Source organism: Balaenoptera musculus, chromosome 2 (genome assembly GCF_009873245.2).
Source record: "Balaenoptera musculus isolate JJ_BM4_2016_0621 chromosome 2, mBalMus1.pri.v3, whole genome shotgun sequence".
Classification (NCBI taxonomy): Eukaryota; Metazoa; Chordata; class Mammalia; order Artiodactyla; family Balaenopteridae; genus Balaenoptera; species Balaenoptera musculus.
In genome coordinates this window covers 164,295,861-164,310,631 of record NC_045786.1, presented here as the reverse complement: position 1 = coordinate 164,310,631, position 14,771 = coordinate 164,295,861, and the positions used below count along the sequence as shown (strand labels likewise).

General features: G+C 51.9%; 2 protein-coding genes across 3 annotated transcripts in view; one reads left to right on the top strand and one right to left on the bottom strand.

Moving 5' to 3' along the window:
- Positions 1-4,049, top strand: part of LGMN (legumain) — a 35,235-nt gene extending 31,186 nt beyond the window's left edge. Inside the window, exons 12-14 of the mRNA XM_036842487.1 lie at positions 895-1,065; positions 3,142-3,209; positions 3,477-4,049. Coding sequence (XP_036698382.1) covers positions 895-1,065; positions 3,142-3,209; positions 3,477-3,519 — 282 coding nt within the window. The 3' untranslated portion in view covers positions 3,520-4,049. The remainder of the gene's footprint in view (positions 1-894; positions 1,066-3,141; positions 3,210-3,476) is intronic.
- Positions 4,050-11,260: 7,211 nt separating this feature from the next.
- Positions 11,261-14,771, bottom strand: part of RIN3 (Ras and Rab interactor 3) — a 122,505-nt gene continuing 118,994 nt past the window's right edge. Inside the window, exon 9 of one of the 2 annotated variants that reach the window (XM_036843253.1) lies at positions 11,261-12,904. In XM_036843253.1, coding sequence (XP_036699148.1) covers positions 12,584-12,904 — 321 coding nt within the window. In that variant the 3' untranslated portion in view covers positions 11,261-12,583. The remainder of the gene's footprint in view (positions 12,905-14,771) is intronic. The other variant, XM_036843252.1, reaches the window with a different exon arrangement.

The following is a 14,771-nucleotide window of genomic DNA, read 5'->3' as shown; positions in this document are numbered from 1 at the left end:
AACTCACTTAGAGATAATAATAAACCCATTTTGTGTTAATATATTTTTTATGAAAAAGAATTATTTTCTAAAATAAAAACAATTTGGGTGAGAAGAGTGGCATCACTACACTTCTGCAGATCTCTTTTCTGCCTGGCGTTCTAGAAGACAGCTGTGTCATCGTACCTGCGTCTGCATTCACTGTTGGGCTCTTTTGTTCTGGTTGAAATCTATAAAGAAAATGTAACCTTACACAGATACATAGTTGGGAAAGGGAGGACATTATGGAGCCCCCAAGAAGCCTGGGGGAACCCTGTGGTCCTGGACCGCATGTTGAGACCCGCTGGTCTGGCACACAGTGGGCAGGGAGCATTCGGGCATGAATGGAACAAACCCTGGCTGGGGAGCGGGAGGGTCAGGGGACTCGATTGTAAGTTTTGGTTGATATGGAAGCAGCTTTCTCCTTAATGATGCTGGTTTTCATTATCTGGGAAGAAAATGATGTCCACCCTTTGCGTCCTTCTGTCTAAGCATCTGATGGTTTCCAGAATGGACAAAGGTGCCTGTGAACACATAGCACCGCTTATGGGACAACAGTCTACTTTGGGGCACAATTTCTGCATGCCCTCCCCCCGCCTCCCCACTTCCTTAGCCTGGGCCATACCTGCTCTTCAGGTATTCAGATTTAAATGCTTCCATCACGCCCGAAGATCCGTAAAAGGCAAGGTATTTCTGAAGGGTTCTAGCTGTAACAGAAGCCTCGCGTGTGCGTCTTTGGCCACAGAAAGCATCTGTTGGCATCTCTTTCAACATACTGGGGTGGAGGCTCTATGAAAGAAGCATCTAACTGGTCCAGGGTTCCAGGAGAGACTACATTAAGTAAGATACATTTGGAAAAGATGTGTTTCTTCACAGGTCAGAAATGTCATTGAGAAGTCAGTGCGGAAGATCGTCGCCTTGATCTCAGGGTCCGATGCCGAGGTAGACAGGCTCCTGTCCCAGAGAGCCCCGCTCACGGCGCACGACTGCTACCAGGCAGCCGTGTCGCACTTCCGCACGCACTGCTTCAACTGGCACAACCCCACGGTAAGCCCAGACCCTGGGGCTGCTGGCCTCTGCACCCTGCCTTCTGTGGGCCAACTAGCTTGGCCTTCCTCTGCATCTTAAACCCCAAACCTGAGTTAGTACTGTCCACTGGGAATCGCATCAGATGCATTGCCTTGTAGAAGGTTCCGCCTTGTAGAAGAAGCAACAGGCTCATTCAGAGGCCTTTGGTGGGGATGTGAGAGGAGGAAGGTCATCCAAATTCACTGACCCTAAATCTTGGCCCCAGACACTCTGAACTGTCCCAGTGGCTGGGACAGCTTACCAGTCATAGACTATTCAACTGCCGTTTCCATTGGCCTTTGAAGGGGACTTCCTTCTCTTCACCCTGTGCCATCCCTGCCGAACCCCACCCCTCCGCCCTGCCCCTTACACCAGCCACGCAGGTTTTCTCCCTTCTGGGTCTGTTCCGACCTCTTCCCCAGATTTGTTGTTGAAGCAGGCCCTGGCCCATGGAGGAGAAGAAAGGACCTAGTTTCTGCAGATTGTCGAATGTCAGGGTTGGAAGGTACCTAAAAAGCCTCCTTTCTGGTCAGTACTTACACGATGCTTGGCTCCTTATAGGGAAGGGGTTAGCAAACTGGGGCCCGCAGGCCCATTCCTGCCCACAGCCTGTTGGGTTTTTCCCTCTACAGCCTGTTTTTATAAATAAAGTTTTATCTAAACCCAGCCACACTCTACTCAGTCACATAGCTTTCACCCTGCAGCAGAGTTGAGTAGTTCATGCAGCCTACAAAGCCTCAAATATTTATTGTCTCGCGCTTGACAGAAAAGTTTGCCAAGTCCTGCTTTAGACCCACGCTCTTCGATAACAGTACTCACTAGCCTCACGTGGCTCCTTAAACTTGAATTTAAATTGATTAAGGATTGACATATACACACTACTATATATAGAATAGGTAACTAAAAGAACCTACTAAATAGCGCAGGGAGCTCTACTCAATACTCTGTAATGACCTATATGGGAAAAGAATCTGAAAAAGAGTGGATATACGTGTATGTGTAACTGACTCACTTTGCTGTACAGCGGAAACTAGCACAACATTGTAAAGCAACTCTACTCCAATAGAAAAAAATTAATTTAAAATAAAGAAATAAATGGATTAAAATGAAACCAAACGTAAAAGTCAGTTCCTTAGCTGCAGTAGCCACATTTCCCGTGTTCAGGAGCCACATGTGGTGAGTGGCTACTGAATTGAGAACGTTATAGAACATTTTCATTGTTGCAGAAAGTCCTCTCTGGGCTGTGGACGTGCAGACCATGGTCATCCTCAGATACTTCTGAGGGTGGAGTGCTGGGCACTTGAGAGATAGCTCTCCATTATTAAGAGGCTCTCAATTTTATTTTTCACTTATTTAACAAAGCATTCTCTTTATTTAATGATTTTTTAAATTCCCATTTATTTAACAAATACTTAATCCTCTGGTGTTAACATTTTTGCCTGCTGGCATCACAGAAAGTGAATCTCTCCTTTCTTCCTCTTGTGAGTTCTCAGGTTCCCTTGAAGTGTTTTTCAAGGTAAACACCCCCAGTTATTTCCGTCTTAGTTGCCATCTGTTTGGCAATCACTTACCATCTGTCTCCCTCACCACTGTGTCCCAAACTAAAAGCCAGGCTGCCAGGGGGAGGTCTGAGCTAACAGAGGGGAGCAGGGCCAGGGGGTTCTCATCCAGGAGTCCTTACCTGGGCTTGAGGGTGCTGTAGGAAGCCTGCCAACCCCCTGCACATGTGCATTTTTCTTGGGAGATGGTCCATAAATCTCACCAGATAATCTAAAGGTGGGAGGGGATCCCTGATTCAATAAAGGTTAAGAACCATTGGTGTAATTTTTTTTTCTTTTTTTTTTGACTGCGCCAGGCGGCTTGTGGGATCTTAGCTCCCCAACCAGGTATCGAATCTGGGCCCTCAGCAGTGAAAGTGCGGAGTCCGAACCACTGGACTGCCAGGGAATTCTTAGGAACCACTGGTCTAGATGCTTTACAGATTCCCATGTTAGGAGTTGATCGTGTTATCAAATGATGATGTTTGATCGTGCTTTTTGGTTTGTTTTCCTCCAGTACGAGTATGCTTTGAGACATTTGTACGTGTTGGTCAACCTTTGTGAAAACCCTTATCCGATTGACAGGTAACCCTGCACCTGGCATTTGAAGGGTCGGTGTCCTTCTGAAAGCAGAAGGGCACGTGTAGCACTGCTGTCCTCTTCTGCACGTGGGCACTTTGCTTCTGCCGGTTTCTACCTCTCACTGTGGACGAATTCAAAATAGATGCATCCCCAGGGTTGCTGGGTTGGGTGGGTCTGTCATACATGTTCCGTGGTGGGTTCTGTTCGTCTTCATTTCTTCAGGGTTGACCAACTTCGGGTTCAACAATTTCTTCTTCCCGTTTCTTACAGAATAAAATTGTCCATGAACAAGGTATGCCTTGGTTACTACTGAAATGCTGTCGACGCTTTTCTGAATGTGAACACGTCCCTTAGAATGTGTGCTGATCAGAGACAGAAGAGCTGGGGCCAGAGGGAGGCTCCCCCCGCGGCTGCAGGCCCTCCCGGGGATGCGATCGGGCCCCGCGGGCCGCACTCCAGGCCTCCCCCAGGATGGCTTGCTCACCTTTACCGACTTCCCCAGCTCCTACAGGTCCTGTGTGATCCTCTGAAAAAGCCACAGATTTGGGAGGCTAAATCTCTGCACTGAGAAAGGTGCATTTGCTTTTTAAGAGGGTTTTTTTGCCCATGACTTTTAAGGAGCGACACGTTCACTGGGGCTTCTGCAGCCAGTGAAAGAGTCTTTGAGGAATTTGAAGTCAGAACCTCTTAAGTCTTTACAGTGATTTTATGGAAGAGGGACGTAAACCCCAAATGGAAAACTATTTTTAGAAAATAGTATAATTTTTGATTGCTTTTGTATTTTATTTGTCAATAATGGACAAGTCTGAAAAATAAAGATTTATAACTGAATCCGAGTATTAATTTCAGGTCCCCGACTTTGTAGTCTATGCTCCTGGCCCCTCCTGGTGGGGTCCACTCCCCATCTGTCTGTCTTCCAGCCTCCCCTCTCCCACACCACCACCTACCACTTTGCTCTCCCTGCTCCCCCGACCGCCTGGACTTTTCAGCCTCCTGTGCCTTTGCTCCTTGCTGTGCCTTGTGCCCTGGAGTGCCTTTCCCTCCATCTGATCCATCCTCAAGGTGTATCTGAAAGTGCCCTGTCTTCCTCAGCTTCCTTCTCTCCTACACACAAAAGTCCCCTCTCCTCTGTCCGTTGGCATTTGCATTTTCCTTGGGTCTTTTCCAGCACTTGTAGGGGTCTGCCCTTACACCACGCCTGGGGGCTGGGAGGTTATCTAAGCTCCTCTGAGGGCACAGGCTGCCTGCCTTGCCTTTGTTTCCCTTGGCCCAGTGTCCCACACGGGGTGGTACTCACCGTGGGTTTGTGAAAGACATTTAAAAGTAGCACTAACTCTCTCCATGTAGTGGAATATTATGCGGCCACATAAAGGATGAAGCACTGCTACAGCTCCAGCATTTAGCCAAGGGAAAGAAGCCAGTCACACAAGACCCTGTATTATACGATTCGACTTGTATCTAATGTCCAGAATAAGCAAATCTATAGAAACAGAAAGTGGATGAGTGATGCCAGGAAGCAGGGAGAGAGGGAAATAATAGGGAAACAGTGACTGCTAATGGGCATGAGGCTTCTTTTGGGGCTGATGAAAATGTTCGGAAACCGATCATGATGATGGTTGTAAAACTCTGAATGTACTAAATAAAACCCAGTGACTTGTACACATCAAATGGAATTATGTGGTTTGCTAATTATGTTTCAGTAACGTTGTTTTTAAAAATAAGCCATATACCTAGATGACTGTTTAAATAGAGAGCAAAGAAAAAAGGAACACTAAACCACAACACTTGTGACCACCTGTCTTTATGTAGTGAAACCTGTCTTATTTAGCAGTGGTTGACGCCTTTAAAATTTGGAGGTACGGACTGGAAGTTGAGATACTGGCAAAGAGGGTTATTTATGTCTGTGACAGATTCAAGGGTGATACTTTTGTTTCTAATGGGCCCATTTTTCATCAGTTTATCCTTTCTCCATGAGGTTGTCCTAATACATTCAATCACGTGACCAGGATAAAGAACTCTTATTGTCCTACAGATTTGGGGGAGCTTTAGGGATTTAAGTAACAAGTACAAGAAGCGTAAGGTGTGTGAACACGTATCACTAAAGCTCAAGAATGGGCAGCCCTGAGGGCCGGCTGATGTTCAACGAAATGCAAATACTGAAAAGTAGAATATTTAAAAGGAGTCTCTTAAAAGGCCTCAATGTTCAGGTGGTAAAAATTCTGTTCTTCTGTTTTCTAGAACTGTTAACTACTTTGTGACCCTGCTTCTCTCTTATTATTTGTCCTCCCTGTAGAACAAAAATATCCTTAACTATTTAACAAGTGCAGTAACTTGAATGTTCATAGTTCTAAAGGTTAAAAGCAGCTTGTTCATTTCTCAAATAAATGACAGTTCCCTAAGTAAGTCACACTGCCTTGACTTTTCTTTCTCCTCATGTGGTTCATAGGCCCCCAGCAGACATGGCTCTCCATCCCTTGTATTAAGCCATTTTCTATTAGATTTCTGATAAGGGTGACCTTTCTATGTGTATCACAACTAGGACCAGCGTTTTTTCCCTAGTTATATCCAAAATGTACAGACATGTTCTGTCATAAGAGGTACATAGTACAGAAACTTTCGGAGTAAAACGTGGCCAACCCTTTTCTTCCCCAGAAATCCCAAATGTCAGTTTGTATTCGTCATTAGAATGCCCTTTCTACATATTTACATACCTATATACAAATAATACTTTTTTGCCTTTTCATTATAAAATAAAAACATATAGAAAACCATACAAAAGAAGTGTAATGCTTAGTGAATTATAAGATGAACATCCTTGTGACTACCACCCAAGTCAAGAAATAGAACTTTACCAGATGTATTAGTCAAGATTCTCCTGAGAAATAGAACCAGTTGGATGTGTATACATATAGAGAGAGACATTGATCTGAAGGAATCAGCTCACATGATTGTGGATTGTGCAAGCTGGAGACCCAGGGGAGGAGTTGCAGTCTAGGCCAAAGGCCACCTGCTAGCAGATCCCTTCTTGCTCAGGGAAGGTCAGTCTTTGCTCTCCTAAGGCCTTCAGCTGATTGGATGGGGTCCACCCACATTGTGGAGGGTCATCTGCTTTGCTCAGGGTCTACTCATTTAAATGTTAACATCATCCAAAAAGTCCACAACATCCAGAATAATATTTGACTAAGTAAGCACCATGGCCCAAACGGACACATAAAATCAACCATCTCACCAGCCACCCTGGAAGCCCGTGCTTGTGCTCTATCCCAGTCACAGAACCTCCCCAGCCAACCCCCCACAAAAAGTAACCACTCTCCTTGTGTTCTTTGTGGTTTTATCACAAGTGTGTATGCCTAGACACTCGTTTTAGTCTTTATTCTGCAGGTTTCCTCATCCTTTTTTTTCCTTCCAATTTCTGTTGACGAGTCCAGGCTGTGGATCTGTAGAGTTTCTCAGTCTGGACTTTGCTGATTGCATATTCAAGCTGCTGTTCAGCACGTTTTTCTGACGCCCAGCTTTCTGACAGATCAGCAGCAGGATCCAGAGGCCTTGTACGTGTCTAATGGGTTTCAATCCATTGTACTTCTGTACTGAAGCTCAAATTGTTCATTTTTGGCTGATGGAATCTTAAAGGTGGGCTCCCAAGCCCTTTTGACATGACCCTAGGAAATTTCCATAGCTTCCTTCGTATCTGGTGTATCAAGATGTTTCATTCTACATTTCCTGTCCCAAAGCTGGGATCAGCTATTTCTCCAGGAAAAGCTGGTTTCTTTTCATGAGACATAGTCTTTCAAGACAGCAGTCTGACTGCTAGGAGTGCTCACTGCTCCTGCCTCCAGGCTGGCCCCCTCCAGTTCTGTTCTACGTGGGTGGAGAATTTCCAGACTCCCTGTGCTGCCAAACAGGGCCATTCAAGGGCCTGGCCCTCATCCTCACCTTCCACTACTCTTTGCCTCAGGCTTTATGTACAAGCGATCTGGAAATGACTGGTGACCCTGCATACAGCACACTCCTATTTCATTTTTCTGTGATTTTTCACTTTCTTTGATCTTCCTTGTCAGAAATTGTCAAGAGCCAGAGATTTTACCCCACTTGCACGTTAACAAGGTCACCTGCCACAGTTTCACAGGTGCTGGCAGGAGACTCCTGGGACCATGACAAGGGACTTCATTACCCCTGGCAACCAGGCGCACGTGCTTCATATTTGCTTCGACTCCTCTTGCCTGCCGAGTGCCCTGAGGGGGATGTGGAGGTGGGCCCTGGTAGAGGCTATGCACACAGTCGGTCTGGGTCAGGCTGAGAAAACTTGAGCTGAGGAAGAAGGCTGTGAGCAGACCTGTGCCGCTTTTACCCTGCGGGGAGACACTCTCTTCCAAAGTGAGAGACATTATTTTATCATCTTGGTCAGGAAAAAAAATCTGCCCTCTTCCCAGAAGGGAGAAACTATCTTTATCCTCCAAGGCTAGTCAAATACTCTTAAGAAGATAGTTTTGGGCTTCCCTGGTGGTGCAGTGGTTAAGAATCCGCCTGCCAATGCAGGGGACACGGGTTCGAGCCCTGGTCCGGGAAGATCCCACATGCCGCGGAGCAACTAAGCCCGTGCGCCACAACTACCGAGCCTGTGTGCCACAACTACAGAGCCCGTGCGCCTAGAGCCCTTGCTCCACAACAAGAGAAGCCACTGTGATGAAAAGCCTGCACACCACAACAAAGAGCAGCCCCCACTCGCTGCAACTAGAGAAAAAGCCCACGCGCAGAAACAGAGACCCAATGCAGCCAAAAATAAATAAATAAGTAAATTTTAAAAATTAAAAAAAAAAAAAGAAAAAAAGAGGATAGTCTGGAATAAAAGCTGTCAGTGAGTCTTCACCAGACATGTAAGAGATCCATGGAGAATTCCAGCAATCTTCAGGGGTTCTTCAATTCCCTTCTGCTTTTGGCCAACACTTTATCCTTCAAGACCGAGCTCAGGCATCCCTGTCTGCAGGGAAGCCCTCTGCTTCCTCCAGGTGGGTTACATGCCCTCCCCTCCCTCAGGACCCCATCACATCCCGTGCTGACTGTTGTCATCACACTGCTCACATTAAACAGAAAATATGTGCCTGGCTCGGTAGCCCCCAGGCTTGAGTTCACCTGGACTCCCCATAGACCATTTAATGCCATCATATGGAAAAGGTGTCCCTTTCTCTGGGTGGACACAGTCCTGTGCCAGGGTGACAAGTGGAGCCCAGACTGGATTTCAACCCCACTTGTCCCCTCAGCCGTGCAGCCTTGGCCGTGAACAACTTCCCTGCCCTTGTGCTAGCTCTGAATTTATTTCCCTTTTCTGAAAGATCTAAGGCTTCTCTTGCCCCAACCCAGGAGCTTGTCTGATCCCTGCGACAAGCCTGGGAGATCAGGCCATGAGCATTCTTAAGAATGGAGACACTAAGGCACAAAGATGTTGAGCATCTTGCCGAGGGCTCGCAGCTGGCCTGGAGCCCAGGTCTCCTGACTACGAGTAGAGGTTCTTCCCACCTTCCAGCTGAGCAGTTTCTCCGACTTCGAAGCCAGATTTCAGAGTTCCCTTTTGGTTGAGGGCTGCGTCAGCAGCAAAGAGGTTTCCTGGAGGGCATTCCTGGGAAACCGCTGTCTTGCAGCAAATAGCTGACAGCTGGGGAAGAGGAAAAGCCACAGCCACTGTGAATCAGTGCTTTTCTCCCCGAAGCCCTGCTCCACGTGATCTTCCTGCGAAGGAAGGGCCCAGTTCCTGCCCCAGCTGCTCCCCCGCCTCCCCGTCCCAGATGACCCTGCAGAGCAGGAGGTGGCCAGTTCCTGGATTCTGGCAGCTGAGTGCACACACAGCGACCGCATCTGCAACCGGGTGCCGTGCCTTCCAGATACAGCCTCCGCCGCCAAGTGGGGATGACAGGCTGGTCTGTGGGTGGGGGAGGGAGGTATCTCCACTGCACCCTCCTCCCTCTCAGGGCCTCTGCTCTTCTCTGCCCATCTCCCTTGCAGGCCCGTCCCTTGTCCCCCAGCAGAGACTTGCTCACACTAGGGAGACCTGGATTCAACACATTAAGGTGTTGTGAGGCCATCGTGGGCCAGGTGTCTGCAGGGGCAGTTTGGGACTTCTCATGATGGGCAGGGCTTTGCACCCAGCTGTCACTGGTAGGCCCTGGGGACGGAGGAGCAGCAGGGCCTGGGCATGCCCTGGTCTCTTCAGAAGCCCTCGTAGCTTCTCCCAGCACTGCTGGCTCCAGTCCCAGCCTCAGGCCAGGGGGCGGGGGAGGGGGCCAGTAAAAGCAGAGGGAAGGAGGGAGCCAGCCGGCCAAGGGGAGAGGGGACAGACGCTAGGGAGGACACACAGCCGAGCCCTTGTCCTACGTCCCAGCCTGTGGCCCCATCACCCTTGGACTCAACGACCCCCTGCTCGGGGCCTGTGGGGAAACCAGGCCGCTTCACTTGCATCTTGGGCCTCTGGATCAGGTCAGCCCTGCGATGCTCACCATGGCCTCAGGCAAGTTCACCCAGAGCGGGCCTGGCGGGCGAGGCTCATCTGACTTTGGTTTCCTACCAACAGGTCACTTGGGATGCTGCACCGGGTAGAAAAGAGAGCCCTGAATTTGGGGATAGGTTAGCCCTGAGTTCAAACCTCACTTTGGCCTCTAACCAGCTGTGTGACCTTGGGCAAGTCATCCCTTGCTATGGGCCGAGTTGTGATCCCTCCAAGTTCATGTGTTGAAGCCCTAACCTCTAGCATCTCAGAATGTGACTGTGTTTGGAGACAGGGACTTAAAGGGTTAATTAAGGTAGAATGAGGTCATATGGCTGCGCCCTAATCCAATAGGACCTGTGTTCTCAGAAGAGGAGGAGACCAGGGCTGCTCAGGCCCAGAGAAAAGGCTGTGTGAGGACACAGCAGGAAGGCAGCCGTCTGCAAGCCAAGGAGAAACCAGCCCTGATCTGCGACTTCCAGCCTCCAGAACCGTGAGAAAATAAATGTCTGTTGTCTAAGCTGCCCCGTCAGTGGTATTTTGTTAAGGCCGCCCAAGTAGACTAACTAATTCTCCCCCTTCCTTTGAGCCTCCGCGTCCTCATCCGTAAATATCTCCCACAAGGGGCTGGTGTGTGGATTAAATAAAATCACACAGGGCAGCCACTAACCAGCACCAGGCAGCCCCGTGAGGGCTCCGTACATGCGAGGCTGTTTCTGCGCCCTGAATCGGGCCCCGCACCTCCCCGGGGGGGAGAAGGCATCCAGAAGACAGGGCTCCAGGTAGCCCCACCCCTCCTGCTCTCTGGCCTCTCCTGATGGGAGAGGCCCCAGGACGGTGGGCCCAGTACATATGCTTGTGCACATACATGCACGCACGCACACACACACACACACACGCACACACACACACACAGTGCTCTTACAGTGGTCCCCGGTCCAGCTCACTGGCTGTACAGAAGACTCCCAGGGCTGGGCTGGTGTCCGATCCACGCTCTGAATTCCAACCCCACCCCAGGTTTGGGCCCCACTTGGCCAAGAGGGTGCTCGGGTAAATGGACCCGCCTCTGACGTTCCCCACCAGCCTCAGGTCTAGTGGGAGGCAGTGGGCACTTTGCTGTACAGCTGTGGGCACGAGGCTGTATGGTCAGCTCAGCCCAGGGCTGCAGGGAGCATTGGAAGCTCAGGAAGGGAACAGTGTCTGCACTGGGTGGTGGGTAGGGGGATGGGGAAGCTGTTTGTCTGTTCCGTCATGTCTGTTATCCTGAGTCCCGGCCTGGAGAGTCCTCCAGGGCTGGCTGGCCACATCCTGGAGCAATCCCTGCATCTCACACAGGGCTGGCCTGGAGCCAGAGTTCGACAGATGTTTGTTGACTGGCTGAATGAGCTGGTTGCTGCCCAGGAGTATAATCCAGGTAAGTCCAGCCGACCTGCCCTGGGTGCACCGCTCACTGCTGTTCACACTGGGGCTCCACCTGAACTTCATCTGTTTTGTTCTCTGCTGTTTCCCAGGGCCTAGAAGAGTGCTGACATTTAACAGGCACTCAACAAACACATATTTTAATCAATGCTGAGGACACAGACATGAAGGGTCCAAATTTGGTGGAGAAAGCAGAAATATCAATAGACAAATGCAATTTGATGAGCTATCTCTTGTGAGAGAGATGATCCGAGGGGGCTGGGAGACATGGACAAGGACCATCTGGCCAGCCTAGGAAGTCAGAGAAGGCTGACTTTCTCCAGGGGGAGGAGACGGGCTTTGAAGGATAAAGAAGAGTTTGACCACGCAAAGACTATATGGAACGGTATTCCTGGGCTAGGCGGCAGAGGCAGGAATGATGGGAACCATGGTTGGGGAGGAGACAGGAGATGACCAGGCTGAGGGGCAGACAGGGGCCAGGGCCCTGAGGGTTGAGCGTATGCTGCAGATTCTGTCAAAACATAGGGCCCTCGGTGGAAAGGAGGTGGTCTTCTGTACTCCACCTGGGAAGGGGATTAGGCTGTTCATGGGGGGCCTGGCTGGCTGAGCAGAGCTCTAGCCCGAGAAAAGAAGACGCCTTTTCAAAAGGGCTTTTATTAAACACTCCCCACACAGTGCCTCTTGCCACAGGTGCCACAGCCCTGGGGTGCCCCCCAAGGCAACGGCCCAGTCAATGTCCCCCGTGGCCGAGGCTGCGCTCACCCACGTAGCCATGGAGCTGGCTTCACTTGGAGGTCGCAGTGCACGTCTGGCTGCTCCTGGAGGGGCTTGGGAGCTGAGGCGGGGCTGTGGGTGCTGAGAGCCAAGCACAGGCTCTTATGCAGGGGTCGCGGGAGGGCTGTCTCCTCACACACCCTGAGATGCTCCTGAGATGCTGGGAGGGTCCAGAGCATCCCAGCTCCATCCTGTGGGAAGAGGGGCGTGGGAGCAGCTGGGGCCAGGCCACTCCTCCTGAGGACAGTCCTGGGGAGACGGGAAGCCCTCCCCGGGAAAGACTGAGGATCGGGTGGGCATGGGGGTCAGGGGCAGAGGGACTGGCCTGAGGGGCTGTGTGTGAACAGGGGCCGGGCTTGGGCTCTGTTTGCTTCAGGGGGCTGGAGAGTCCCTTCTCTCTCTGAGCCTGTTTCCCTTTCTGCCTAATGAAGAACGTGGCCTCTAGGGGGCTATGACTCTCCTTCAGGAAGCACGCTGGGGGCCACTGATCACGTTGCTTAAGTGCCACGTTGGTCTACGCGCGCTCAGTGGGTTGTGAGCACGTGTGACGTGTGGGCATCCCTGTTGGGAGAGTGTGTGCGTGTGTGTGTGTGCGCGCGTGTGTGGTTGCGGCTGAGTGTGAGTGTGTGGGGTGAGGGCGCGGGCCGGGTCTTCTGACGGCTTCGCCGCCTGGGTGAACACTTTCTTTGGAGCGGCTGCAGCCCCGGCCTCACAAGAAGTTGGGCTCCCGCACCACGAGGCAGGGCGGGCCCCCGCTGCCCCCGCTGCCGTCCAGGGGCCGGTACACGAAGTGGAAGTCGCGCTTGGGCTCGCTCCGCAGCAGGTAGCCCTTGATGCGGTGCGGCAGCGCCTCGTCGGCCAGCTGGAAGCAGCGCCCGTCCACCAGCACGAAGAGCCGGTGGTCCTGGGGCTGCACCACCTCGAACTTCTCCGCGCACTGAGCGCACAGCGCCTCGGCCAGCGTGTCCGCCCGCGACGCCAGCGTCCGCGACTGCTGCTCGGGCTCCAGGTACGACACGGAGATGAAGTCCTACGGGGCGAGATGGAGGGGGCGTGGGTCACCGGCGGGGCCAGGCCGGCGTCGGGTCTCACCCCCGCCCCGATGCTGGGAGCTTGGACAGGAGTGAGGAGCTGCGTGGTCTTGAACAAGTCCTTTGTCCTCTCTGTACCCCAGGGTCCTCTCTGTAGAGAGCGGATGGATGGCAGGAGGGGTCGTGAGGCTGGCAGTCAGGGCACCCGCAGCTGACCCTGCTCTGTGACCTCAGGCAGGGGCCTTCCCTCTCTGAGCCTCAGCTCTCGATACTACCCGACCATTCCAGGTCAGTCGGTTGGCTTGCAGTCTCAGCAATGAGTGAGAGCGCCCGCCCCCTGGTGGCCAGTCCACGGGCTCGCCATCATTTACTCATCTGTCACTCATTGTCTCATCTCTTCCTCCTTGAGCCCCTCTTCGTCCCAAGCGCTATGCTGGGCACGCAGGGCAGCATAAATAAAACCAGAGGTTCAGACCCACCCCCAGCATCCCATGGCTCAGCTGGGGCAGCTAAGGCAGGCAGAACAGTTCAGGCCTTAGGGCTGGAAGAGCCTGGGGTCGTGAGAAGCCTGGTGTTCCGAGGGGGGGCAGGCAGGCAGGGAAGGGCGGGGGAGAAGACTTAGGGGAAAGGGACTGGGGAGCTGGGCCTGAAGGATGGGGGCTTTAGGACAGGTGGAGGAGTTGCCCCTCATGAGCTACGTGGGCAAGCGTGAGGCGACGCCTGCGAGGGTGGGGATGGGAGCTTTCGCACAGAACAGCACACTCACACCTTCCTCCACTAGAGAGGGTGGAAGGAGTCCCTGCCTGGCTTTGAATCTGCTCCCACTGTGTGACCTACACCTCTCTGAGTCTCCATTTCCTCAACTGTAAACTGGGGATAAAACCAGTCCTTACTCCGTGGCTGTGAGGAAGCACATAAAACTAGCTCAGGCTTCCCTGGTGGCGCAGTGGGTGAGAGTCTGCCTGCCAATGCAGGGGACATGGGTTCGAGCCCTGGTCTGGGAGGATCCCACATGCCGCGGAGCAACTAAGCCCGTGAGCCACAACTACTGAGCCTGCGCGTCTGGAGCCTGTGCTCCGCAACAAGAGAGGCCGCGACAGTGAGAGGCCCGCGCACCGCGATGAAGAGTGGCCCCCACTTGCCGCAACTAGAGAAAGCCCTCGCACAGAAACGAAGACCCAACACAGCCATAAATTAAATAAATAAATAAATAAATAAGTAAAATTAAAAAAAAAAAAAGAAAACTAGCTCAGAGCCTGGAAGAGTCCCCTTTTCCCCAAGGACCGAGGACGGGTAGGAAGTGATGTGTGCAGGGTTGCCCCCTTGTGGAAGGATGGTGGCAGCACAGCCGTCTCCCGATGAGGAGGAGGAGGAGGAGGACGACGACTATGAGGGCGATGACCACTTCAGAATGGTGGTAATTATGGCTGCAGAGCAGTGAGTGCATGTGAAGGGCAGGCTCTGTGTCAAGGGTCCCTGGGATCACTCCTTTCTTCTGGGAGAGGAAAGCCCACCCACTTCCTTGGGTCTCAGTGGCTGCCTGTGCTCTCCTTGTCCCCCATTAGGCCTCCCAAGGGCCCTTTACACCTGATGACTGTCAAGCTCTGGGCTCTCACTCCCAGGGGAGGGATTTAGGGCATGGGGTGCAGAGGAGGCACTGGGGGAGGAGGAAGGGGGTGGTGACCTCCCCATACCCCGGAAAGAGTGCCGAGAAGACTCCTCATCCCAAGCCTCTTCCTGAGCTTTGCCTCCCTAAGTGGAAGGCACTGACGCTCTGCCTGGCTCAGCGCTGGGAATCCACAGGGCGGAAGCAAGAAGTAAGGAATGCCCGGGTCAGGCTTGGACCAAGAGTATCCATATTCCAAG